We start from the raw sequence: 20,894 nt of genomic DNA on the forward strand, positions 1-20,894 counted from the left end.
CCCCACTAGGATTTAAATCCTATTCTGAATCTAACCGGACTGAATCCCCTTTAATACTGATTTCGCCTGATTTTCCTGGACAGTTCCCTCTTGGACTCTATAATTTCCACTGCAGCTCTAAAGGGGATTATTTTTGCCTAGTGATGTGTGTATCAACATCAACGCCAATGATCCGTGAGACAACCAGGTAACTGCGAGGAGTAAAGGGCCCTGGAATCCACCACAGCTTCACAGGTTTTTGCTCCTCCGTTTGACACTCAAGGGCAACACAGCCCAGGTATCTTTTCACCTCTGTAAACCGTTAAACTGCCTGCCCACAATGATATACTAATCAAAGTCACAGTAGTCGGCCAGGGTGCGTGTGAAAGTCAACCACCCGCCTCCGATCTCCCGCCCCCAACCGGCCTGCCCCGCGCCAGGAAACCCCAGCCCCCTCCCCAGTGGAATCAAAGCTCGGAAGGAAACGAGTGAGTCCAGATGCGACTACAATTCCCATCAGGCGTAGCGGGAGCGGGGTCACGCACGCGCAGACGAGACCCTGGTCCTGAGGCCCCAGCCGCGGGGCTTCTGGGAGAGGAAAATGGCAAAACTGAGGCCGCTGCACGCTGTGAGGACGCTGTTTGAGGTGCCGGTGGCGCTGGGGTGCTTGAGCCGAGCGTGCAGCACGTTCCACGCGTTCACGGAAGTGCTCAGGCTGCCAAAGAGACAAATGACGAAGCTTGTGTTCCCACTGCAGGACCTCGAGCGGCAGCTCATGCCGGACTCGAGGTCGGACCTTCACGTGAAGATCTTTGACCCGAGCCTAGAGGACATCTCCAAGGCGGAGAGCGTCTTCACGGCCAGCGCCCGGAACCGCATCAGCTACCTCAGCTCCGCGGTGCGTCTCGACCACGCCCCGGACCTCCCCAGCCCTGAGGTGAGAGCCACCCCCGCCCTCTGGTCGGGCATTTTGGACAGGCATTTTGCCCTCACCTGTTCTCGTCGCCGAACGACAGATCTGTCTAGTCTCGTGTGGACGCATGTAATTATCTTAGCTAAAAAAATGTATATAGTGAATAGTTATTTTGTTGATGAATATGGAAGATTTTAAAAGATTGTAAAAACCCCAAAGTTAACTGGCCTTTTATTATCTTTTTTCTTTTTAATTAAGGAAAGCGTGCGGAGACAGATGAGACCAAGTGAAGAATATGAAAAGTATAATTGTTTCATAAATGTGATGGTCCGTACCAATATGTAATTTTCACCCAAGCCAAATTTCTTGTCGTGCAAAAATAATAATTATGTATACATGGCAATGACGTAGTTTATTTTAAATAACTTTAGTGAAGTTGTGTGAGTGTGCATTTTATGCATGTCTTGCAGATCTCCCTATTTGCAGTAACTGCAACACTGAGGTGGAAACTTTCCTTCTAATTAGAACTGTTAATGGTAGTTTATGTAGTCAGAACTCTAAGGGCGTAGGTAAATCGTTTAATAATTATGAGACAGCATCGTGTTTCCACTTAAGTTCTTGATTCCTGGACCTTTCGTGTAATTTGTTTTTGAAAATTCAGTTTTATTTACACATTATCATTGGATTTAATCTGGCGGAGCTTTTGAAATTTATGCAGGCTTCAGATCAGTTCTTGTTGAAGGACTGACCCCAGTCTTGCGAAATATACTGCGCCCCTGTCCCCTGCTCACTAAGCACCACCCAGTCATATTGATAAGCAGAAATGCCCTTGCAGGTTTCCAAAACACCCCCAGGGGAGTCCTACTACCTTCACTTAGAAGCACTGATTGGTCGTGTACCTCCTTCATACCATGTTAAGAAGCAGAGTCATTTATATTAGTGGTTAGTATCAGGAACATTTTGTCTCTACAGATAGAGATCTAAAGGAGAAAAGCTCAATAGGAGCAATAGAGGTCAGGAGGAAGGAATAACCTAATTACGATGGTGTTCCAGTCTACTCTGGGAATTGCAGTGGGGAAATGCAGTTTCCCGCACGTAGTTGTACATAGAGTGAGTTTTGTTGAAATACATCTAGTTTTTAACTTAAAAAAACTTTGTAAATATGGAATGGTTAATGATGGTTGCAGACATTCTTGAGTAGTATAGTGTCATTAAAAGCACAGGTTCTGGATATAAATGTCCTGAGTTCAAACTCCAACTTCTTCACTTTCTAGCTATATAATTTTGGGCCAGTTATTTAGCTTCTCTCTGCCTCAAGTTTTAGTCATTCGTAAAATGGGGATAATAATATTACCTACCTTATAGGGATGTTGTAAAAAGTAAATCAGAAAATTTACATTAAGCGCTTTGAACAGTACCTGGCATTGGAGATTGGACTCAACGTAAACCCCTTTTTTTGGTGTTGTTTTTAATGTTTATTTATTTTTGAGAGAGTATAAGCAGAGGAGGGGCAAAGAGATAAAGGGACTGAGGATCCGAAGTGGGCTCTGCACTGACAGCAGTGAGCCTGAAGCAGGGCTCGAACTCACAAACTGGGAGATCCTGACTTGAGTGGAAGTCAGATGCTCAGCTGACTGAGCCAACCACGTGCCCCATAAGCCACCTTTTTACATGCCTAGTCAAGACAGTAGTTTGACAGGGGCGCCTGGGTGGCTTAGTCGGTTAAGCGTCCGACTTTCGCTTGGGTCATGAACTCGCGTTTCGTGGGTTCAAGCCCCCCGTCGGGCTCTGTGCTGACTGCCAGCTCAGAGCCTGGAGCCTGTTTCAGTCTGTGACTCCCTCTCTCTCTGACCCTCCCCTGCTCACGCTGTCTCTCTCACTCTCTCCTAGAAATAAATAAAACATTAAAAAAAAATTAAAAAAAAAAAAAAAAGACAGTAGTTTGACAGATTTGCATCTAATAAATATATCATGTAATAAAAATGTATATATAAACCAAGTACTCAGGTAACTTCTTTTTCATTGTATAGGTGTGTTTTATAGGCAGAAGCAATGTTGGAAAATCCTCTCTAATAAAAGCCCTTTTTTCATTGGCACCAGAGGTTGAAGTCAGAGTATCCCAAAAACCGGTATGTTGAAGGAAAGAGGTGAGGAGGTGGAATTTAAAAGAAACAGTATATTGAAATGTAAAATTTGTCAAACTATCTCTGAAATTGACTAAAATAATAAATGTTGAGAGGTACAAGAAACTATACTTGCTAAGTTCCTGGAACAGTTCTTTCTTTCTTTCTTTTTTTTTAATGTGTATTTATTTATCTATTTTGAGAGAGAGCACAAGCCGGGGTGGGGCAAAGAGAGAGGGAGAGAGAGAATCCCAAACAGGCTCTGCACTGACAGCACAGAGCCCAGTGCAGGGCTCAAATTCACGAACAAGGAGATCGTGACCTGAGCTGAAATCAAGAGTCAGGCACTTAACCAACTGAGCCACTAGCGTGCCCCTAGAAAGGTGATTTCTTTCAAACAAGTAGTAAAGTAAGACATTTCATTAATGTCTGTATATTTCCCTGAAGAAAAAGGAACTTTGTCTGGATTTATTTTAGTAGTCTTGCAAGTTTCTTGAGGAAATCTTTTTGTCCAGATCTTTCCCAAAGAGTTGCCAAATAAAGTGTTCTATTGCCATTCTATATTCACTTCTTTAAGAGTGATCACCTAGTTCTTACATTGATTTTAGAGGAAACTGTTTTGAATTCTTTCTTTCCTCCTATAATCTTTTCTACCTTGCAAACTCCTTTTTCCCTTTCTTCCCCTACTCCCTCTCATTATATATAGATATAAATATATACATATAAATATATGTATACAATTAGGCAGACCCCGGTTTCCCAAGGGCTGAATTTTGTCTGCTGTAGTAGCTTTCTGTCAGTTTTTAATTTTCTCTACTTCTTTCTCAGTGATGCAGACTCTACCAGTATCTAAGATAACCTCACCTTAAAACTCCCCCTCATCTTGTTACATATTTCCACCAGCCTGGTGCTCACTGCCTTCCTTTCCTTGCATTGGAACCCTTCCACGAAGCCTTACTAGTCTTCTCTTGCTTGCCATTTCTTCATATAGTTGATTCTCTGGCTCCATCGCTGATGCTGATGATCATTGTCATTCATTAAATCTCCTATGCTTAGGCCTACTCTGTCGCACCATATAACCCAGCTAAACTCTCATTTCTGGGTAGCATGGTTCCCTTCCTTCTGTAAGAGGACAATGGAAGAAATATATTCTTGACATTCCCGATCTGTCATTTTCCTGTGGATAGACACATCAGCTAATGGGAACCTAAGCACTGTTTTTTTGTTTTTTTGGGTTTTTTTGCTTTTTAGTCTTTTTTTTTTTTTTTTTACTTTAATGGGAATACTTCTTTTATTTTTTATTTTTTACAAATAGTTTATTGTCAAGTTGGTTTCCGTATAACACCCAGTGCTCATCCCCACAAGTGCCCTCCTCCATGCCCATCTCCCCCCTCCCCCCACATCCATCAGTCCTCGGTTTGTTTCTCAGCATTCAAGAGTCTCTCATGGTTTGCCTCTCTCCCTTTCCCCCACCATTTCCCCCCTTCTTCTCCCCCATGGTCCTCAATTAAGTTCCTCCTAATCCTCCTATACGTGCAAACATATGATCTTTGTCCTTCTCCGCCTGACTTATTTCGCTAAGCATAACACCCTCAAGGTCCATCCATGTTGCTACACATGGCCAGATTTCATTGTTTCTCATTGCCATGTAGTATTCCATGGTAGAGATCAACCACATCTTCTTGATCCATTCGTCCGTTGATGGACACTTAGGCTCTTTCCATGTTTTAGCTATTGTGGAGAGTGCTGCTATGAACATTGGGGTACATGTGCTCCTATGCATCAGCATTTCTGTATCCCTTGGGTAAATTCCTAGCAGTGCTATTGCTGGGTCATAGGGGAGTTCTATTGTTAGTTTCCTGAGGAACCTCCACACTGTTTTCCAGAGGGGCTGTACCAGTTTACATTCCCACCAACAGTGTAGGAGGGTGCCCGTTTCTCCACATCCTCGCCAGCATCTAGAGTTCTCTGATTTGCTCATTTTAGCCACTCTGACTGGCGTGAGGTGGTATCTCAGTGTGGTTTTGATTTGTATTTCCCTGATGAGGAGGGATGCTGAGCATCGTTTCATGTGTCTGTTGGCCATCTGGATGTCCTCTTTGGAGAAGTGTCTGTTCATGTCTTCTGCCCATTTCTTCACTGGGTTGTTTGTTTTTCGGGCGTGTAGTTTGGTGAGTTCCTTATAGATTCTGGATATTAACCCTTTATCTGATATGTCATTTGCAACTATCTTTTCCCATTCCGTTGGTTGCCTATTAATTTTCTGGGTTGTTTCCTTGGCTGTGCAGAAGCTTTTAATCTTGATGAGGTCCCAACAGTTTATTTTTGCTCTTGATTCCCTTGCTTTTGGGGATGTGTCAAGTAAGAAGTTGCTGCGGTGGAGGTCAAGGAGGTTGTTTCCTGCTTTCTCCTCTAGGGTGTTGATAGTTTCCTGTCTCACGTTCAGGTCCTTTATCCATTTTGAGTTGATTTTTGTGCATGGTGTGAGAAAATGATCTAGTTTCATTCTTCTGCATGTTGCTGTCCAGTTCTCCCAACACCATCTGTTAAAAAGGCTGTCTTTTTTCCATTGGATATTCTTTCCTGCTTTGTCAAAGATCAGTTGGCTGTATACTTTTGGGTCCACTTCTGAGTTCTCAATTCTGTTCCATTGGTCTATGTGTCTGTTTTTGTGCCAATACCATACTGTCTTGAGGATGACAGCTTTGTAGTAGAGGCTGAAGTCTGGGATGGTGATACCTCCCGTTTTGGTTTTATTTTTCAGTATTACTTTGGCTATTCGGGGTCTTTTGTGGTTCCATACAAATTTTTGGATAGTTTGTTCTAGTTTTGAGAAGTATGCTGGTGCAATTTTGATTGGAATTGCATTGAATGTGTAGAGTGCTTTAGGTAGTAATGACATCTTAACTATATTTATTCTTCCTATCCATGAGCATGGAATGTTTTTCCATTTCTTTGTGTCTTCTTCAATTTCCTTCATAAGTTTTCTATAGTTTTCATCATACAGATCTCTTGTATCCTTGGTTAGGTTTATTCCTAGGTATTTTATGGTTTTTTGTGCAATTGTGAATAGGATCAGTTTCTTGATTTCTCTTTCTGTTGCTTCATTGTTGGTGTATAAAAATGCAACCAATTTCTGAACGTTGATTTTGTACCCTGCAACTTGGCTGAATTCTTGGATCAGTTCTAGTAGGCTTCTGGTGGAGCCAGACAATTGACCTTTTAAATTGTATATCTTAATCTTTTGTTTTCTGATTAATAGTGTCATTGGACACAAAACCATGACTTTTTATCATCTTTACATCTTTTTAGTTTAACACATATTTTATAGTGTTGTACATGCTTTTAAAAAATGGTTTAATGAAAGCACAAAAACCATCTAATGAAACATGCAAAACATCTGATTCTAGGGAAGGAGTAGTCTTGGTGTAATAAACTATCAGGCATTGCATCTAGATTTTATGTGAACCTGTATGACTTGGCAGTAAATATTTTTAATTTAACCAGCCAGTGTCATAATTTATTTCTCTTTTTTTAAATGTTAATTTATTTTTGAGAGAGAGAGAGTGGGGGAGAGGCAGAGAGAGAGGGAGACAAGAGAATCCCAAGCAGGCGCTGCTGCTGACAGCAGAGAGCCCGATGTGGGGCTTGAACTTATGAACCATGAGATCATGACCTGAGCCCAAGTCAGACACTTAACTGATGGAGCCATCCAGCCACCCAGTTTCTTTCTCTCTAAATGGAGATCTATTATTTTATCAGAGAATATTGACTACTACAATCACACCACTACAAGGTAACTTTTTATTGAGACAGAATTAATGAAAAGACTCCAGCATAATTTGGCTACATATTCCTAATCCAGAGTTTTTAAATCACATAGATTATCTTAAAAATGAATTGCAAGGAAGAAGTAGTATCATATAAGCTTATCTCCAGCCGCTTCCCTTCTATCTTCTTTCTCTGTGTCATCATCAACACAGCAAGGATTATATTCAGAATACTTAGGTTTTTAATAAAGTGAATAAAAATATTTTGAGTCATTAAATATATAAAGGACATGTGTACTTGTATATATTTGTATATTTTAGTAAACATACAGTGCAGTATTGGTTTCAGGAGTAGAATTCAGGGATTCTTCACTTATAACACCCACTGCTCACCACAAGTGCCCTCCTTTTAATACTGCTTGCATTGCCCATCTCCCACCCACCTCCCTCCATCAGCCATCAGTTCTCTATTGTTAAGAGCCTCTTGTGGTTAAGGACATATTTTAAGAAAGTTTTATTTTTCCATTTATTTTATCAGGGACACACAAAGAAAATGAATTTTTTCAAAGTTGGACAGTATTTTACATTGGTGGATATGCCAGGTTATGGCTATAGAGCTCCTGAGGATTTTGTTGACATGGTAGAGACCTATCTAAAAGAACGAAGGAAGTAAGGAAAAATGTTTTCTTGTAAGTTTAATCCAAAAGCACATTTTCATTAATGGAAAATTCTGCACCTTATGACTCTACGTTATCAAGTGACTTCTTTTAGACAGTCCATTTTATTCTCATTCTTCAGTACAGTATTTAGGGCCAAGGTATATTCTGCTTGCTTAATTTTTTCCCGTACATTAGCTTAATCTTAAATTCAAGTGTTTTCCTAAATTGAGACTATATTTTATTTTAACTAGTATTTCAGCAGAGTTTATTAATTTTCTTATATCAAACTCTTAGCTGGCTAATTTTGAAAATAAAAATTATTGGCTACTGTGGTATTTACCACATTTAAATAAACTTCAGTACAGTTATGAAGTACTTCTGACACCACATCCTCTGTAAATGTAACTATTTTGGTCTGCATAGGTAGTCCAACGGCAGTTCTATGTTTCAAGCATTGCACAACATATAGAGAAATTAATGTTAAACTTTTAAATTAAAAAAAGTGTAAGTATCTTGCTTGGTATAGCTTTACATAGAACTAAGATGAAATATTTACACACAAAAAATATAAAACATGTTATGCCTGGTGTCTGTTATTTGTAAGTCTTAAAATAATATTTGAAAACTTAAACATTTTTGTGATAAATTACAGTTAATTGGGTTCATCTCTCTCCCATAGAGTTCAAGCTCATTCATCTTTATGTCTAGCCCTAGGCAGAGGACCTTAGGTTCAATACACGGTATTGATTTAAATTAATATTTAGTAAATGTAGTTATTGAAATAACAGCATTGAGATTTATTGGATTGCAGGATGGACTTCCTAGTGAACTGAGAATTCCTTTTGCCTAAAGAAATTTTTAAATTTTGGGGTGAAAATTATTCAAAAGAAAATTTCTTAGGATAGTAAAGGTATATAGCGTGAGTATATTTTATATTTTCATTAATTTTTATTTCTGCACTCTTACAGTTTGACGAGAACATTTTTGTTAGTGGATAGTGTTGTTGGAATTCAAAAAACCGACAGTATTGCCATAGAAATGTGTGAAGAATTTGCATTACCTTATGTGGTAAGTGTTTCTTTTGAATCATGGTTGCGGTTAGAAACACCAGTATGTGTGTGCATGTGCACATGCGTGTGTGTGTGTGTGTTGAAAGAGCAGGTCTTGTCTCTGTACGAGTACCTTTTGAATAATCTTTTAGATTATCAGCCCTTAAGACAGGTTCTGTGGTACTTTTATTCTCTTTTCTTTCTCTCAGCTTTAAGTTTTCAAAATTGTAATCAGAGTATTTTCAAGTTGTTCATTTAGTGTTGCTAAGTGCTTTTCCCTTTCATTTTTTTTGTGGCAATATAAATATTTGTCTAAAACATGTTAGGAGCTCTTTAACAGTAGTTTGGTGAATAGTACTTATCAAAAATATAAATGAAATTGCAACTGAAAAATTTACTAAAGTGATTTATAATTGAAGAACCATTGCAAGAAAATGGGCTCCAGCACATACAAGTAGGATTTTTACATTCTTAAAGAAAACAAAATTTTTTCCGGGACTATCTTACCAATGATTTTTCTGTTGTTTGTCCTAGAATAGAATACAGATTAGTAGGTTGCTATCCACATTATTTTGCTTTGTGAGTTTTTCAGATAAAATAGCACTCTAAAGTTCCTTTCTAAGGAAAAGTAAAAAGCCCATTGACTATAATTTTGTTTCAAAAAAAGTTAGGAAACCACTAAAATGTAATAGTGGAGTTTAATTCAAATCAAACCATGTTACTAGTCAGCAACATTTATGTATTCTTGGGTAATGGAATTGGGGTTTGCAAAAGTCCTGTGAAACATTTGTGGTAACCAGTTAGTTATAAAAGGCCAAAGGTCTGATATAGTCCACAGAGTAGAAAATACCCAAATAATGCCAAACTGGTTTTATTAAGTGATAGAGTATTCCTGATTTGGTATCATAGGTACCAGTTAATGAAACTGTATATTTTTCTCAGTTCAACTTCAAGGAAATACTAGTTTCTTCCTTGGAAAAGAACTTGTGATAGAGGAATTGTCTCCTTTTAAATATCACAATATTTTTAAAAATAAGTAAATAAATAGCATATTTGCTTTTATAAGGAAAGATTGCCATTTGGAGGGACTCACAAGTAGTTAGAAACCACACACTTTCTGCTTCTCACTTCTTTTACCATTAACATTTTTTGTTAATGCTAATAAAGTTAATTTTTCAGTTGAAAAGCATAAATGATGAGTCAGGAAATTTAATTTTATAGAAATTCCCCAGGAAAATATGATAGATCAAAGTCTTACTTTTTAATTGATTTTCTAATCATTTCTATAATTGTAGCAGGTAAAAGATAGAAATAGCCTGATTTCTGGTTTTTTCTTAACGTTATTACATGTAAGGCAGAACCATTTTGTAGGTCAAAAATGGTAAGTTGGCAATTTTATGTAGATCAACCTAATAATACTTACCGTGTATCTTAGGTGACATGAGATATATAGTGATTATATGCAAGACTTATCATACATCAATTGCAAATATGGCTCAAAGGTCCTTGTCACTGGTCTTAAATCCAAGATATTATAGCCCTATGTAATTAAAACACTATTAAATAGCAAATACATAGTATATGCTTTATCCATTTCATACATTTTTTTTTTAATGTTCATTTATTTATTTTGAGAGAGAATCCCAAGCAGGCTCCATGCTGTCAGCACAGAGCCTGATGCAAGACTCAGTCTCAACAAACTGAGATCATGACCTGAGCTGAAATCAAGAGTTGGACACTTAACCAACTGAGCCACCTAGGTGCCCCAGTATATTGCATACATTCTTATTTAAGCTTCATGGTTACTCCTTTCAGGGATGTTGCTTTTATTTTGTAATGAAGAAACAAGAGAGATTAAGAAACTGATAAGGATCAAGTAGTTATTAAAAGTTTGTAGCTAAAATGTGCAAACTGTGTTTTAAAAAACACTTTATTTCTAATGCTTAAATATTTGTTTTCTTACAGATGGTATTAACAAAAATTGACAAATCTTCCAAGGGACATCTTTTAAAACAAGTGCTTCAGATCCAGAAATTTGTTGACAGAGAGACTCAAGGATGTTTTCCTCAGTTGTTTCCTGTAAGGTAAGAGTTGGATTGTTTTTTATTACTTTATAGACTAACAGCCTTTAGTATTAAACAGTGTTTCTTAGATTGAGATATCACTTAAAATAAGAGGAATTTTGAAAGCGATGCATCTAGCCATGAAATGAAATTTTGAAAGCTATGCATTTATTGGTAGTACCCATCAGCACTTTTTTTTTCTCTCTATTTTGTCTTCTTCTGCAGGCTTATGCTAGATTTTCCCTGTAGATATCTTCATTTTCTTTCTGCCTTAGCCTAGCTCAACCCTAGAACACAGCAGAAGTGGAAACTTTTTACTTCTTAAAATCAGTTAAATAACAACCATAATATACTACCATGCTTTTTTCAATTTCAAAGAAAAACAAATTATCTTTATGGTACAAAGCTCATTGAAGCTTGAGGGATAAAAATTTTTCTTTAAATGGATAAAAAATTTTCTTTAAAATATGTAAAGAAGAAATGCTTCATATAAGTTAGAATTAAGCATTGGTAGCAGACAGAATGGTTATTTCTTTAGCTGGCAATGTTGAGCTACTTGATATCGTTTAGTAGTGAAACATGAGCCTATACTTTGAGCATGTACCTTGGATATAGTAAGTGACTTGTACTAGAGCAGAGCTATCATTCCCATATGATGTTCTTACTCTTAACTTCTTTGTGGAAGGCACTATGGTATATGCTGTGAGAAATAATAAAACCAAGTAACACTTGGTTTTATATGGAACTGCCCCCCCTAATCAGTTATTCAAAGTCCTGCCAGTCCAGATCACATTTTTTTTTAATTTTATTTTTTTAATGTCTTATTTATTTCTAGGAGAGAGAGAGAGACAGCGTGAGCAGGGGAGGGTCAGAGAGAGAGGGAGTCACAGACTGAAACAGGCTCCAGGCTCTGAGCTGGCAGTCAGCACAGAGCCCGACGCGTGGCTCGAACCCACGAACCGCGAGATCATGATCTAAGCGAAAGTCGGACGCTTAACCGACTAAGCCACCCGGGCACCCCACCAGATCACATTTAAATTGTTTATAATTGTGAACATACCTGTCAAAATCCTTCATTCACTCATTTCTACAAAATGGTCTTCTCCCTTGATTTTCATTCAAGTATTTATCCTGTTTATTTGTCTGTATCCCATCTATATAATGGAGACTCCTAGGGGCTCCCATTAATGAAATCCTACTTCTCAGAGCCCTGAGCATTGTCATAGCAGAACAGCTGTTTACTTTAACTGTTTAATAAGAAGGAAGTAAGACCTCAGCTAAAAAAGCAGCACAAACATAAGATGGGCAGATTATGACTTAATAGCAGCCTTTACTGGGAAAAAATTAAGTCTTAGCTGACTGAGCTTAATTTAAATCAAGAGTATAATAGGGCTGGGGAAAAACTGACAGTATTTTCTTGACCTATATTAATAGAATTATTGTGTCCCGAACAAGGGAGTGATCAAGCAGTAGTCCCAGACTGCTGCGAGCTATATGTCATCAGGTTAGATTGTGACTTGGCATTAAGAACAACTAGAGCTATCAGAAAACAGGTGGTCTTGGGGAAGGTTACATTTCTACATCATTCATAATACTTGACTGATCCTCACAGTAAACATCTCTATTTCTAGTGAAGGGTACAAGTCAGGAAGTGAAGTGAGTTGCAGAGAGGTATCTGTTTAAACAGAGCAAGGGCTTTGGGGTCAGACAGCTTTTATTTTGCATGATTCTTCTCATTTCTTGACTATAAATTTTAAAGGAACTTATTTCATTTTCTGAGTCTGTTTCCTCACTAGTAAAAATATGATTGTTAGGGGGCTTAAATACAATGTATTGTGACAAATGTACATACAGCCACATAATAAATGTTAGTTTCCTTTCCTTTTTTTTTTTTAATTTATTTCTAGGAGAGAGAGAGGGACAGCGTGAGCAGGGGAGGGTCAGAGAGAGAGGGAGAAACAGACTCTGAAATAGGCTCCAGGCTCTGAGCTGTCAACACAGAGCCCGACGCGCGGCTTGAACCCACGAACCGCGAGATCATGACCTAAGCGAAAGTCGGACGCTTAACCGACTAAGCCACCCAGGCGCCCCTGTTAGTTTCCTTTCTTGCCAAAAGTCAATCAGTAAGTGGAGGGTTAGGCCAACAACCCAGTTTATCACATTCCCAGTACTTTTAAGAAACATTCCCTTCTTTGGATATGTCAGCATTTTCTGCTGCATGATTGTAATCTCTGCTGCCACTGTACTCACCATAAGTGACCAGGGCGCTGCAGTAGCCACACAACACTGAGAGGCTACAACTTGAGATGTGGGAGCTTGGTGACTTTCAAGAACTTCACCATTCACTATACTATAGTGACCACATAAAGGAATTTGACAGACTGTATTCTGTACCTCTCAAAACCCAATTCAGAAAGTAGAGTTATATATGTTTGTTGGTTTTATGTGCATGACCAAGTCCTAGTCCATCCTTCAAGAAAGAAGTTTGGCCTGTTCAGAAAATAATTATTCTAGGAAAGCTGGGTTTTATTTCCTTCTTTTCTTACAACATCCTTGTAAGAGAAAAGTGGAGTGTAGTCCAGCAGGGTTTGGCCTTTAATGTTGTAGGAAGAAGCTAAGTGCTAAACTTTGTGACAGAACTTTGCCCAGCTGAGTAGAACTGTATAAATGGTGAAAGGCCTTTAAAGATTAATGCTAGGATCAGTCTGTTTTTATAGCTGGCATGGGAGAAATATGTAAATAGGTACATCGTGCAGTTGCTTTCTATGTAGTGGAATTCCAAGCATAGAGAATGTACTCGTAAGGACAGAATCACAATCCTTTATAGAAATGTTGCAGATGAGTTCAAGATGCCATAATTGTGTGGACCACCCAACTTGTATCTCTCCTTTAAACCAGATAGCTTCACTTATGACGCAGGAATCATGGACTGTTTGCAAGCAGGCAGCTTTGGTCAAAAAGTCTGAAATGCTATACTTTATCAAGAACAGAATTAGTGCAGCAGAAAATATTTTACCTGTTTTGTATAGAGGTATACACCAATCCTGTACCCATAAAAGTCATAGTGTATCCATAAAAGTCCATGTATCTTGAGAAACCATGTGCTCACTTCTATGCTGACATATGGATGGATGCATATGGATGGATATAGTAAGACAGGTAGATAATAATAGATATAGTAATGGTGATGGTGATTTTAAAAAATAATTTAAAAAGGTCTAAATTGGGGCGCCTGGGTGGCTTAGTCGGTTAAGTGTCCGACTTTCGCTTAGGTCATGATCTCGCGGTTCGTGGGTTCGAGCCCCGCGTCGGGCTCTGTGCTGACTGCCAGCTCAGAGCCTAGAGCCTGCTTCAGATTCTGTGTCTCCCTCTCTCTCTGACCCTCCCCTGCTCACGCTGTCTCTCTCTCTCTCTCCTAGAAATAAATAAAACATTTAAAAAAAAAAAAAAAGGTCTAAATTATCAAAGTTATTGAATCTTTGTCACAAAAAGAACAAACTACAGAGATCAAAGCTTTTAAGCTGGGAAATAAAAACCAAAGTAGATGTTCCATGGCATTTTTCAGAGAAATAGAACAGTCTTAAAATATGTATGAAACCACAGAAGACCCCAAATAGCCAATCAGTCTAAGAAAGAAGAACAAAGCTGAAAGTATCATAGTCCCTGATTTCAAACTATGTTATAAGTCTATAGTAATCAAAACAGTATGGTACTGGCATAAAGAAAGGTACATAGATCAATGGAATGGAATAGAGAGCCCAGAAATAAACCTACCCACACATGGCCACTGTGACAAAGGAGCCGAGAATATACATTGATAAAAAGGCAGTGTCTTCAATAAATGGTGTTGGCAAAACAAGACAGATATATGCAAAATAATGAGCACAGTAACGAATACAATTCAGCCATAAAAAAGAATGAAATCTTAGATCATATACAAAAATTAACTCAACGTGGATCAAAGACTTGAATGTAGGGTCTGAAACCAGAAAACTCCTAGAAGAAAACATAGGCCCTTAACATCAGACTTGGCAATGAGTTTTTGGATGTGACACCAAAGGCAAAGGCAACAAAAACAAAAATAAACGAGTGGGATTACATCAGACTGCACAGTGAAGGAAACCATCCTCAAAGTGAAAAACCATCCTACTGAATGAAAGACAGAATTTGCAAATCATATATCTCATAAGGGGTTAACATTTAAAATACATAACTCCTACAACTCAATAGCAAACACAAAATAATCTGATAAAAATGGGCAGAGGATCTTAATAGACATTTTTTCCAAAAAAGACACACAAATGGCCAACAGGAAAAGGTGAAAACATGAAAAGATTCTTAGCATCAGTAATCATCAGGGAAATGCACATCAAAACCACAACAAGATAACCACCTCATACCTGTTGGAATGGCTATTATCAAAAAGCCTCCCCCTACCAAAGGCAAGAAGTAACAGCCTTTGGTGAGAATGTGGAGAAAAGGGAACCCTTTGCACTGTTGATGGAATTAGTACAGCCACTGTGGAAAACAGTATGAGGTTCCTCAAAAAATTAAAAATAGAGCTGCCATATGATCCAACAATATCACTTACAGGTATTTATCTGAAGGATAAAGAAACACTAATTTGAAAAGATATCTGCACCCCTATGTTCACTACAATAGTTAAGAAATGGAAACAACCTAACTGTCCATCTATAGATGAATGGACAAAGAATGGGATCTCTCTTTCTCCCTCTCCCTCCTTCCCTCCCTCCCTCTCCCCCCCTCCCCCTCTCCTTCTCTCTCTCTCTCTCTCTCTCTGTCTCTCTCTTTCTCTCACACACACACACACACATAGAACAGATACAATTCAGCCATAAAAAAGAACGAAATCTTGCCATTTGTGACAACATGGGTGGATATTTTGGACATTATGCTAAGTGAAATAAGAAAGACGAGTGCCTTAAGATCTCACTAATATGTGGAATTCGAGAAATAACAAAACAAGGTCATAGATACAGAAATTAGTGGTTGTCAGAGGTGATGGATTAGGGATGGGAGATATGGGTGAAGGAGATCTAAAGGTCCAAATTTCCAGTTATAAAATAAGTCGTTAAGATATAATATACAGCATGATGTCCATAGTTATTAATACTATATTGCATATTTGAAAGTTGCTAAGAGAGCAGATCTTAAAAGTCTTCCTCACAAGAAAAATTATAATGATGCATGGTGACAGATGTTAACTAGACTTACTGCTATTATTTCACAATATATACAATTACCTAATTATTATGTTATACACCTGAAGCTCATGTTATGTGTCACTTCTACCTTGATTAAAAAAAAAAAAAAACTTTCTGAAGTAAAAGGCAAAGTAGTAGATATGGTGAAATCTTTAGAATCCTGCAGGAAATCGGTCTGATAATGTGGGTTATCAAAATACAAGAAGCTATTGGAAGAGAGGAAATGTAGGACAAATTAAGGCATTCTGTTTCATACATGGAACTCAAGAGTTTTTAAACAATTTTTAAGTTGGATGAATTCAGATCTGTTACTACATCTAAAGTAAGGAAGAAAATGATTTTTCTTTTCTTTTCACAGTTCTGTCACCTATTCTGGAATCCATCTATTGAGATGCTTTATAGCAAATATAACAGGAAATCTTAAGGCTGATGGTCTCTAGTTTAACTGAAGATTCAAAATTCTTTATGCCGACTGGAGTTGAACACCTAGAATTTCAACATTTTAAAAAATCTTTTATTTTTGAGAGAGAGAGTGTGACCAGGAATGAGCAGAGAGAGAGAAGGAGACACCGAATCTGAAGCAGGTTGCAGGCTCTGAGCTGTCAGCACAGAGCCCAATGTGGGGCTCGAACTCTTGAACCGCAAGATCATCACCTGAGCTGAAGTTGGATGCTTAAATGACTGAGGCACTCAGGCGCCCTTCAGCATTGTTTTAAATGTTGTGCATCTGTAATTTGCAGATGGACCATTTCAGCTTTAAAACTTGCATCTTCCCAAAGCAAGAATGAATTTGTGCCTGGGGGAAAATGTATATAAATAATTGAATTATGCTATTCATTAGAACAAATACTGTTCTATTTTAACAGTGTTCTTGTTTGAACAGACTGACAAACAAGAGCATACAGAAGTCCACAATATGAAAACCTATTTACTACTGTGTAGAGAATGGTTTGCTGAGTTTTTATGGGGGTTTTGTCTTTTAAAAACAATGTCTGTTATGTATATTTAAGTAACAAAATGGACTAGGTTAAAAGAGGAGCTACTTTTCTGTTAAGCACTGTGGCTACTCTCAATGCCTATAATCTTTTTTCTAAGACTTTGTTTGAATATAAAAATATATATATATTCTTGATAAAATCTCACTCCATGCTGGAAACACCAGTCATTTCAGGCTGGGACCATTCACCTTCAGGTGAATGCAGTATTCAGAATCAGAAGGCCAGAATTCATATTTCAGTTCTAATATTTATTACATTGGGCCTTGAGCAAATTACTTGATTTCTCTGTACTTCATGTATAATTCACAAAGCTATAAAGATTAAAATGGTATTATATGTGTAAAGGATATTTTTAAGTTTTCTGTATTTGTAAAGTGAAACCAACCCAAGAATACAGCAAAATTCAGATTTATCACAGAACACCTATTGTCATTGAGGAGATAACATTTTCTCTAATAAAAGACAAAAAACAAAACCAGTTTTAAGTGAGAAAACTGATATTTACAAAAGCAAGAGAAAAAATGAGACAGTTTAGAATTAGTACAATAAGATTCAGAATGGAAAGATAAAGCCTTACCTGGAGCTACAGTGAACAGAAAAGATTTTTATGAAGATGCTATGGACCTATTCATGTAAGTGGTTTAGCTTTTCAAAACACATGTTTTTAATGTTTTTATTTATTTCTGAGAGAGAGAGACAGTGTGAGCAGGGGAGGGTCAGAGAGAGGGAGACACAGAATCTGAAGCAGGCTCCAGGCCCCGAGCTAACTGTCAGCACAGAGCCCAAAGCTGGGCTTGAACCCACGAACCATGATATTATGACCTGAGCTGAAGTCGGATGCTTAACTGACGGAACCACCCTGGCTCCCTTGGTTTAGCTTTTCAAAGTGAGGTTGAATATTTAATAATTATAGCAGTAGCACTAGATAAAAACTTAAGGCTGTAAAACAACTTTGTGGCTTTTTTAGGAAATTCAGTGCTTTCAGTTTTGTAGTTGATGGCACTGGTTTATTCTAAAAGCAGTGTTTTAAGCTAAAAACAAAAATTTTATGTAGGCATTCACAAAGTGAAATATATGGTGACAATAGACTCATCTCAGAAGTCGTCATTTTGCCTGCCAGTGTTACTTTACTGCTTGTCTTAGCCTTGGTTCTCCTAAAAACAGAGCCCAAGACAAAAGTTTGCATCAGCCATTTATTTGGGAAGTGATCTCAGGGAACAGGAGCAATAAAGGAGATAGAAGAAAGGAAAATCAATGAAGGATGCAGGAGTTGGACATCACGTAAGTACTAGTGCTTGATCTTGACGGACCTTCTTTGGAGCTTTATGAAATGTGCCTCTGAGTTGTCTGTGAAGTAGGGAGAAGGTGGCTTCATGCCTCTTCCAACTTGTGCATGCCCAAGTGCCAAGCAGTTCCTTCAGCCTGGCAGAAGGAGCAGAGAGGAGGCGAAGTGTGGTCATCCACTCCTGCTGTAAACTGTTGCCGCAGCAGTGGCTGAAGGAAGACCGAGAGGATTTGGCGTGGGAGAGCTCACCACTGTGCTGTCGGGAACGACCTGCTCCGATGCTACCAGAGCAATAAAATCGATACTCACTCTGATGACACTAACAGTAGTTTCTAACCTAATTTACTAGTAAGTTTTAGTTTGTATATTTTAGATTTAGATTTCACTATATTATTATTATATATATTAGATTTCATTTTCTTTTTTTTTTTTTGTAATATTTTTTATTTATTTCTAGGAGAGAGAGACAGCGTGAGCAGGGGAGGGTCAGAGAGAGAGGGAGATACAGACTCTGAAATTGGCTCCAGGCTCTGAGCTGGCAGTCAGCACAGAGCCCGACGCGGGGCTCGAACCCACGAACCGCGAGACCATGCCCTAAGCGAAAGTCGGACGCTCAACCAACTAAGCCACCCAGGCGCCCCATTAGATTTCATTTTCATTAGAATTCTAAGTTGTTTGGAAAGATTAACTGATCTAGAATACTGCATTCCTTATATATATAAATTATCACGTTACGGACACATGTGAAGCTTTTTTACTATTTCCCCCAGAATTCTAAGGAGGAAGAGGGAAAAAGGAGGAGAAGAAGAATCTGAGTCCAAAGGAACATTGGTCTAAGTACATAAAGTACAAAAAAGTGTCAGACCTGTAGTCCAATTCAGGCTTTATAGTTTTACTTCCTTAGATAACTCACTGAATACTGGTTTTTCCAATGAGGGATAATCTCCAAAGTCTCTTTCAACTGTAAAAGTTTATGATTCTTGAACAGTAATGGCACTTGAGATGAAGCAATCCAACCGCAGGGAAACTGACTCAGTGGAGTCATCTACAGGTAAGAGCAGAAGCAAGACTGGACCTTAAATCTTAGAATCATAGAAGCTGATGGCTATTTTTAGACTTGTCCTGAATGAATTATTATCCATGTTTTAAGGTACTAAGTAGTTACTACCACTTTGTAGGAAGCCAGGAAAAATATAAACAATGAAAAGTGACTAGAAATTTTAAGAACTTCGAATTAAATCAGGATGTTCAGCAAGGCTTCAGGAAAGAAGGAAGCTAAAGCAGTATTTAACTCTGCTTCGCCTGCTGCATGCATCAAAATCACTTGAGCTCCTCGTTTAAGATACAGGCTTCTGTCCCTATCCCCTGGCTGTGTTTATCATTCTTTTCAAAAGGGAATCTGCATGTGTGTGTGTGTGTGTCCTATTGCTTTGAGCTTTTTTTAAAAAAATATAATTTATTGTCAAGTTGGTTTCCATATAGTACCCAGTGTTCATCCCAACAAGTGCCCTCCTCCATGCCCATCACCCATTTTCCCCTCTCCCCCACCCCCATCAACCCTCAGTTTGTTCTCAGCATTTAAGAGTCTCTCATGGTTTGCCTCCCTCCCTCTCCTTAACTATTTTTATTCCCCTTCTCCTCTCCTATGGTCCTCTGTTAAGTTTCACCTGTTCCACATATGGGTGTAAACATATGGTATCTTTCTCTGCCTGACGTATTTCATTCCACATATACCCTTGAATTCCATCCACGTTGCTACAAATGGCCAGATTTCATTCTTTCTCATTGCCATGTAATATTCCACTGTAGAGATGAACCACATCTTCTTGATCCATTCATCAGTTGATGGACACTTAGGCTCTTTCCATGTTTTGGCTATTGTGGAGAGTGCTGCTATGAACATTGGGGTACATGTGCCCCTATGCATCAGCACTCCTGTATCCCTTGGGTAAATTGCTAGCAGTGCTATTGCTGGGTCATAGGGGAGTTCTATTGTTAGTTTCCTGAGGAACCTCCACACTGTTTTCCAGAGGGGCTGCACCAGTTTACATTCCCACCAACAGTGTAAGAGGGTACCCATTTCTTTACATCCTCGCCAGCATCTAGAGTCTCCTGATTTGTTCATTTTAACCATTCTGACTGGTGTGAGGTGGCACCTCAGTGTGGTTTTGATTTGTATTTCCGTGATGAGGAGTGACATTGAACATCGTTTCATGTGTCTGTTGGCCATCTGGATGTCCTCTTTGGAGAAGTGTCTGTTCATGTCTTCTGCCCATTTCTTAACTGGATTGTTTTTCAGGTGTGGACCTTGGTGAGTTCCTTATGGATTTTGAATACTAGCCCTTTATCTGATATGTCATTTACAACTATCTTTTCCCATTCCGTCGGTTGCCTATTAGGTTTGTTGATTGTTTCCTTTGCTGTGCAGAAGCTTTTAATCTTGATGAGGTCCCAATAGTTCATTTTTGCTTTTAGGAAATGTACATTTTTAAACAACTCGCCAAGTGATTCTCAAAACAGCCTCAAGTAGGAGAACCATTAGTATAGATAAGTGGGAAACTGTGCAAAAGAACCAGGGCTAGATAAGGAGTGGAAAGGAAATAAAATGAAGGTGGCCAAGGAAAAGAAGGGTGCTGGTTTATTTTTCTAGAAGTCTGTATAGAACATAAGACTTAAAGGCTACAACCTACTTATCAAATAGAAACTTACTGACCTAATTTTAGTAAATTAGAACATTCGAAAAATACATGAAACCTTACATCATTGAAAACATGTTAAGATTTATCCTTTCTGAGCAATGGCACAAACAGTATGCAACTATCAGATGGCA

General features: G+C 38.4%; 1 protein-coding gene across 1 annotated transcript; it reads left to right on the forward strand.

Moving 5' to 3' along the window:
- The first annotated feature begins 562 nt into the window (after positions 1-562).
- On the forward strand, positions 563-16,347 carry GTPBP8 (GTP binding protein 8 (putative)). The gene is made up of 6 exons (XM_039256642.1): positions 563-916; positions 2,923-3,021; positions 7,324-7,454; positions 8,413-8,512; positions 10,459-10,577; positions 16,140-16,347. Exons 1-6 carry the CDS (start codon positions 581-583, stop codon positions 16,219-16,221), a joined length of 867 nt encoding a protein of 288 aa, XP_039112573.1. The 5' UTR covers positions 563-580; the 3' UTR covers positions 16,222-16,347.
- Positions 16,348-20,894: the final 4,547 nt, after the last annotated feature.

The sequence above is a fragment of the Hyaena hyaena genome, unplaced genomic scaffold (assembly GCF_003009895.1).
Source record: "Hyaena hyaena isolate Hyena2069 unplaced genomic scaffold, ASM300989v1 scaffold_582, whole genome shotgun sequence".
In the NCBI taxonomy this organism is placed as follows: Eukaryota; Metazoa; Chordata; class Mammalia; order Carnivora; family Hyaenidae; genus Hyaena; species Hyaena hyaena.

What these genes read in the sequence shown, in the direction of transcription:
- GTPBP8 (XM_039256642.1), top strand. Translation starts at nt 581, where the DNA reads ATGGCAAAACTGAGGCCGCTGCACGCTGTGAGGACGCTGTTTGAGGTG. An exon ending in AATTTGCATTACCTTATGTG is followed by an intron (nt 8,513 to 10,458) that starts GTAAGTGTTTCT and finishes GTTTTCTTACAG; the next exon opens with ATGGTATTAACAAAAATTGA. An exon ending in CCTCAGTTGTTTCCTGTAAG is followed by an intron (nt 10,578 to 16,139) that starts GTAAGAGTTGGA and finishes TTCTTTTCACAG; the next exon opens with TTCTGTCACCTATTCTGGAA.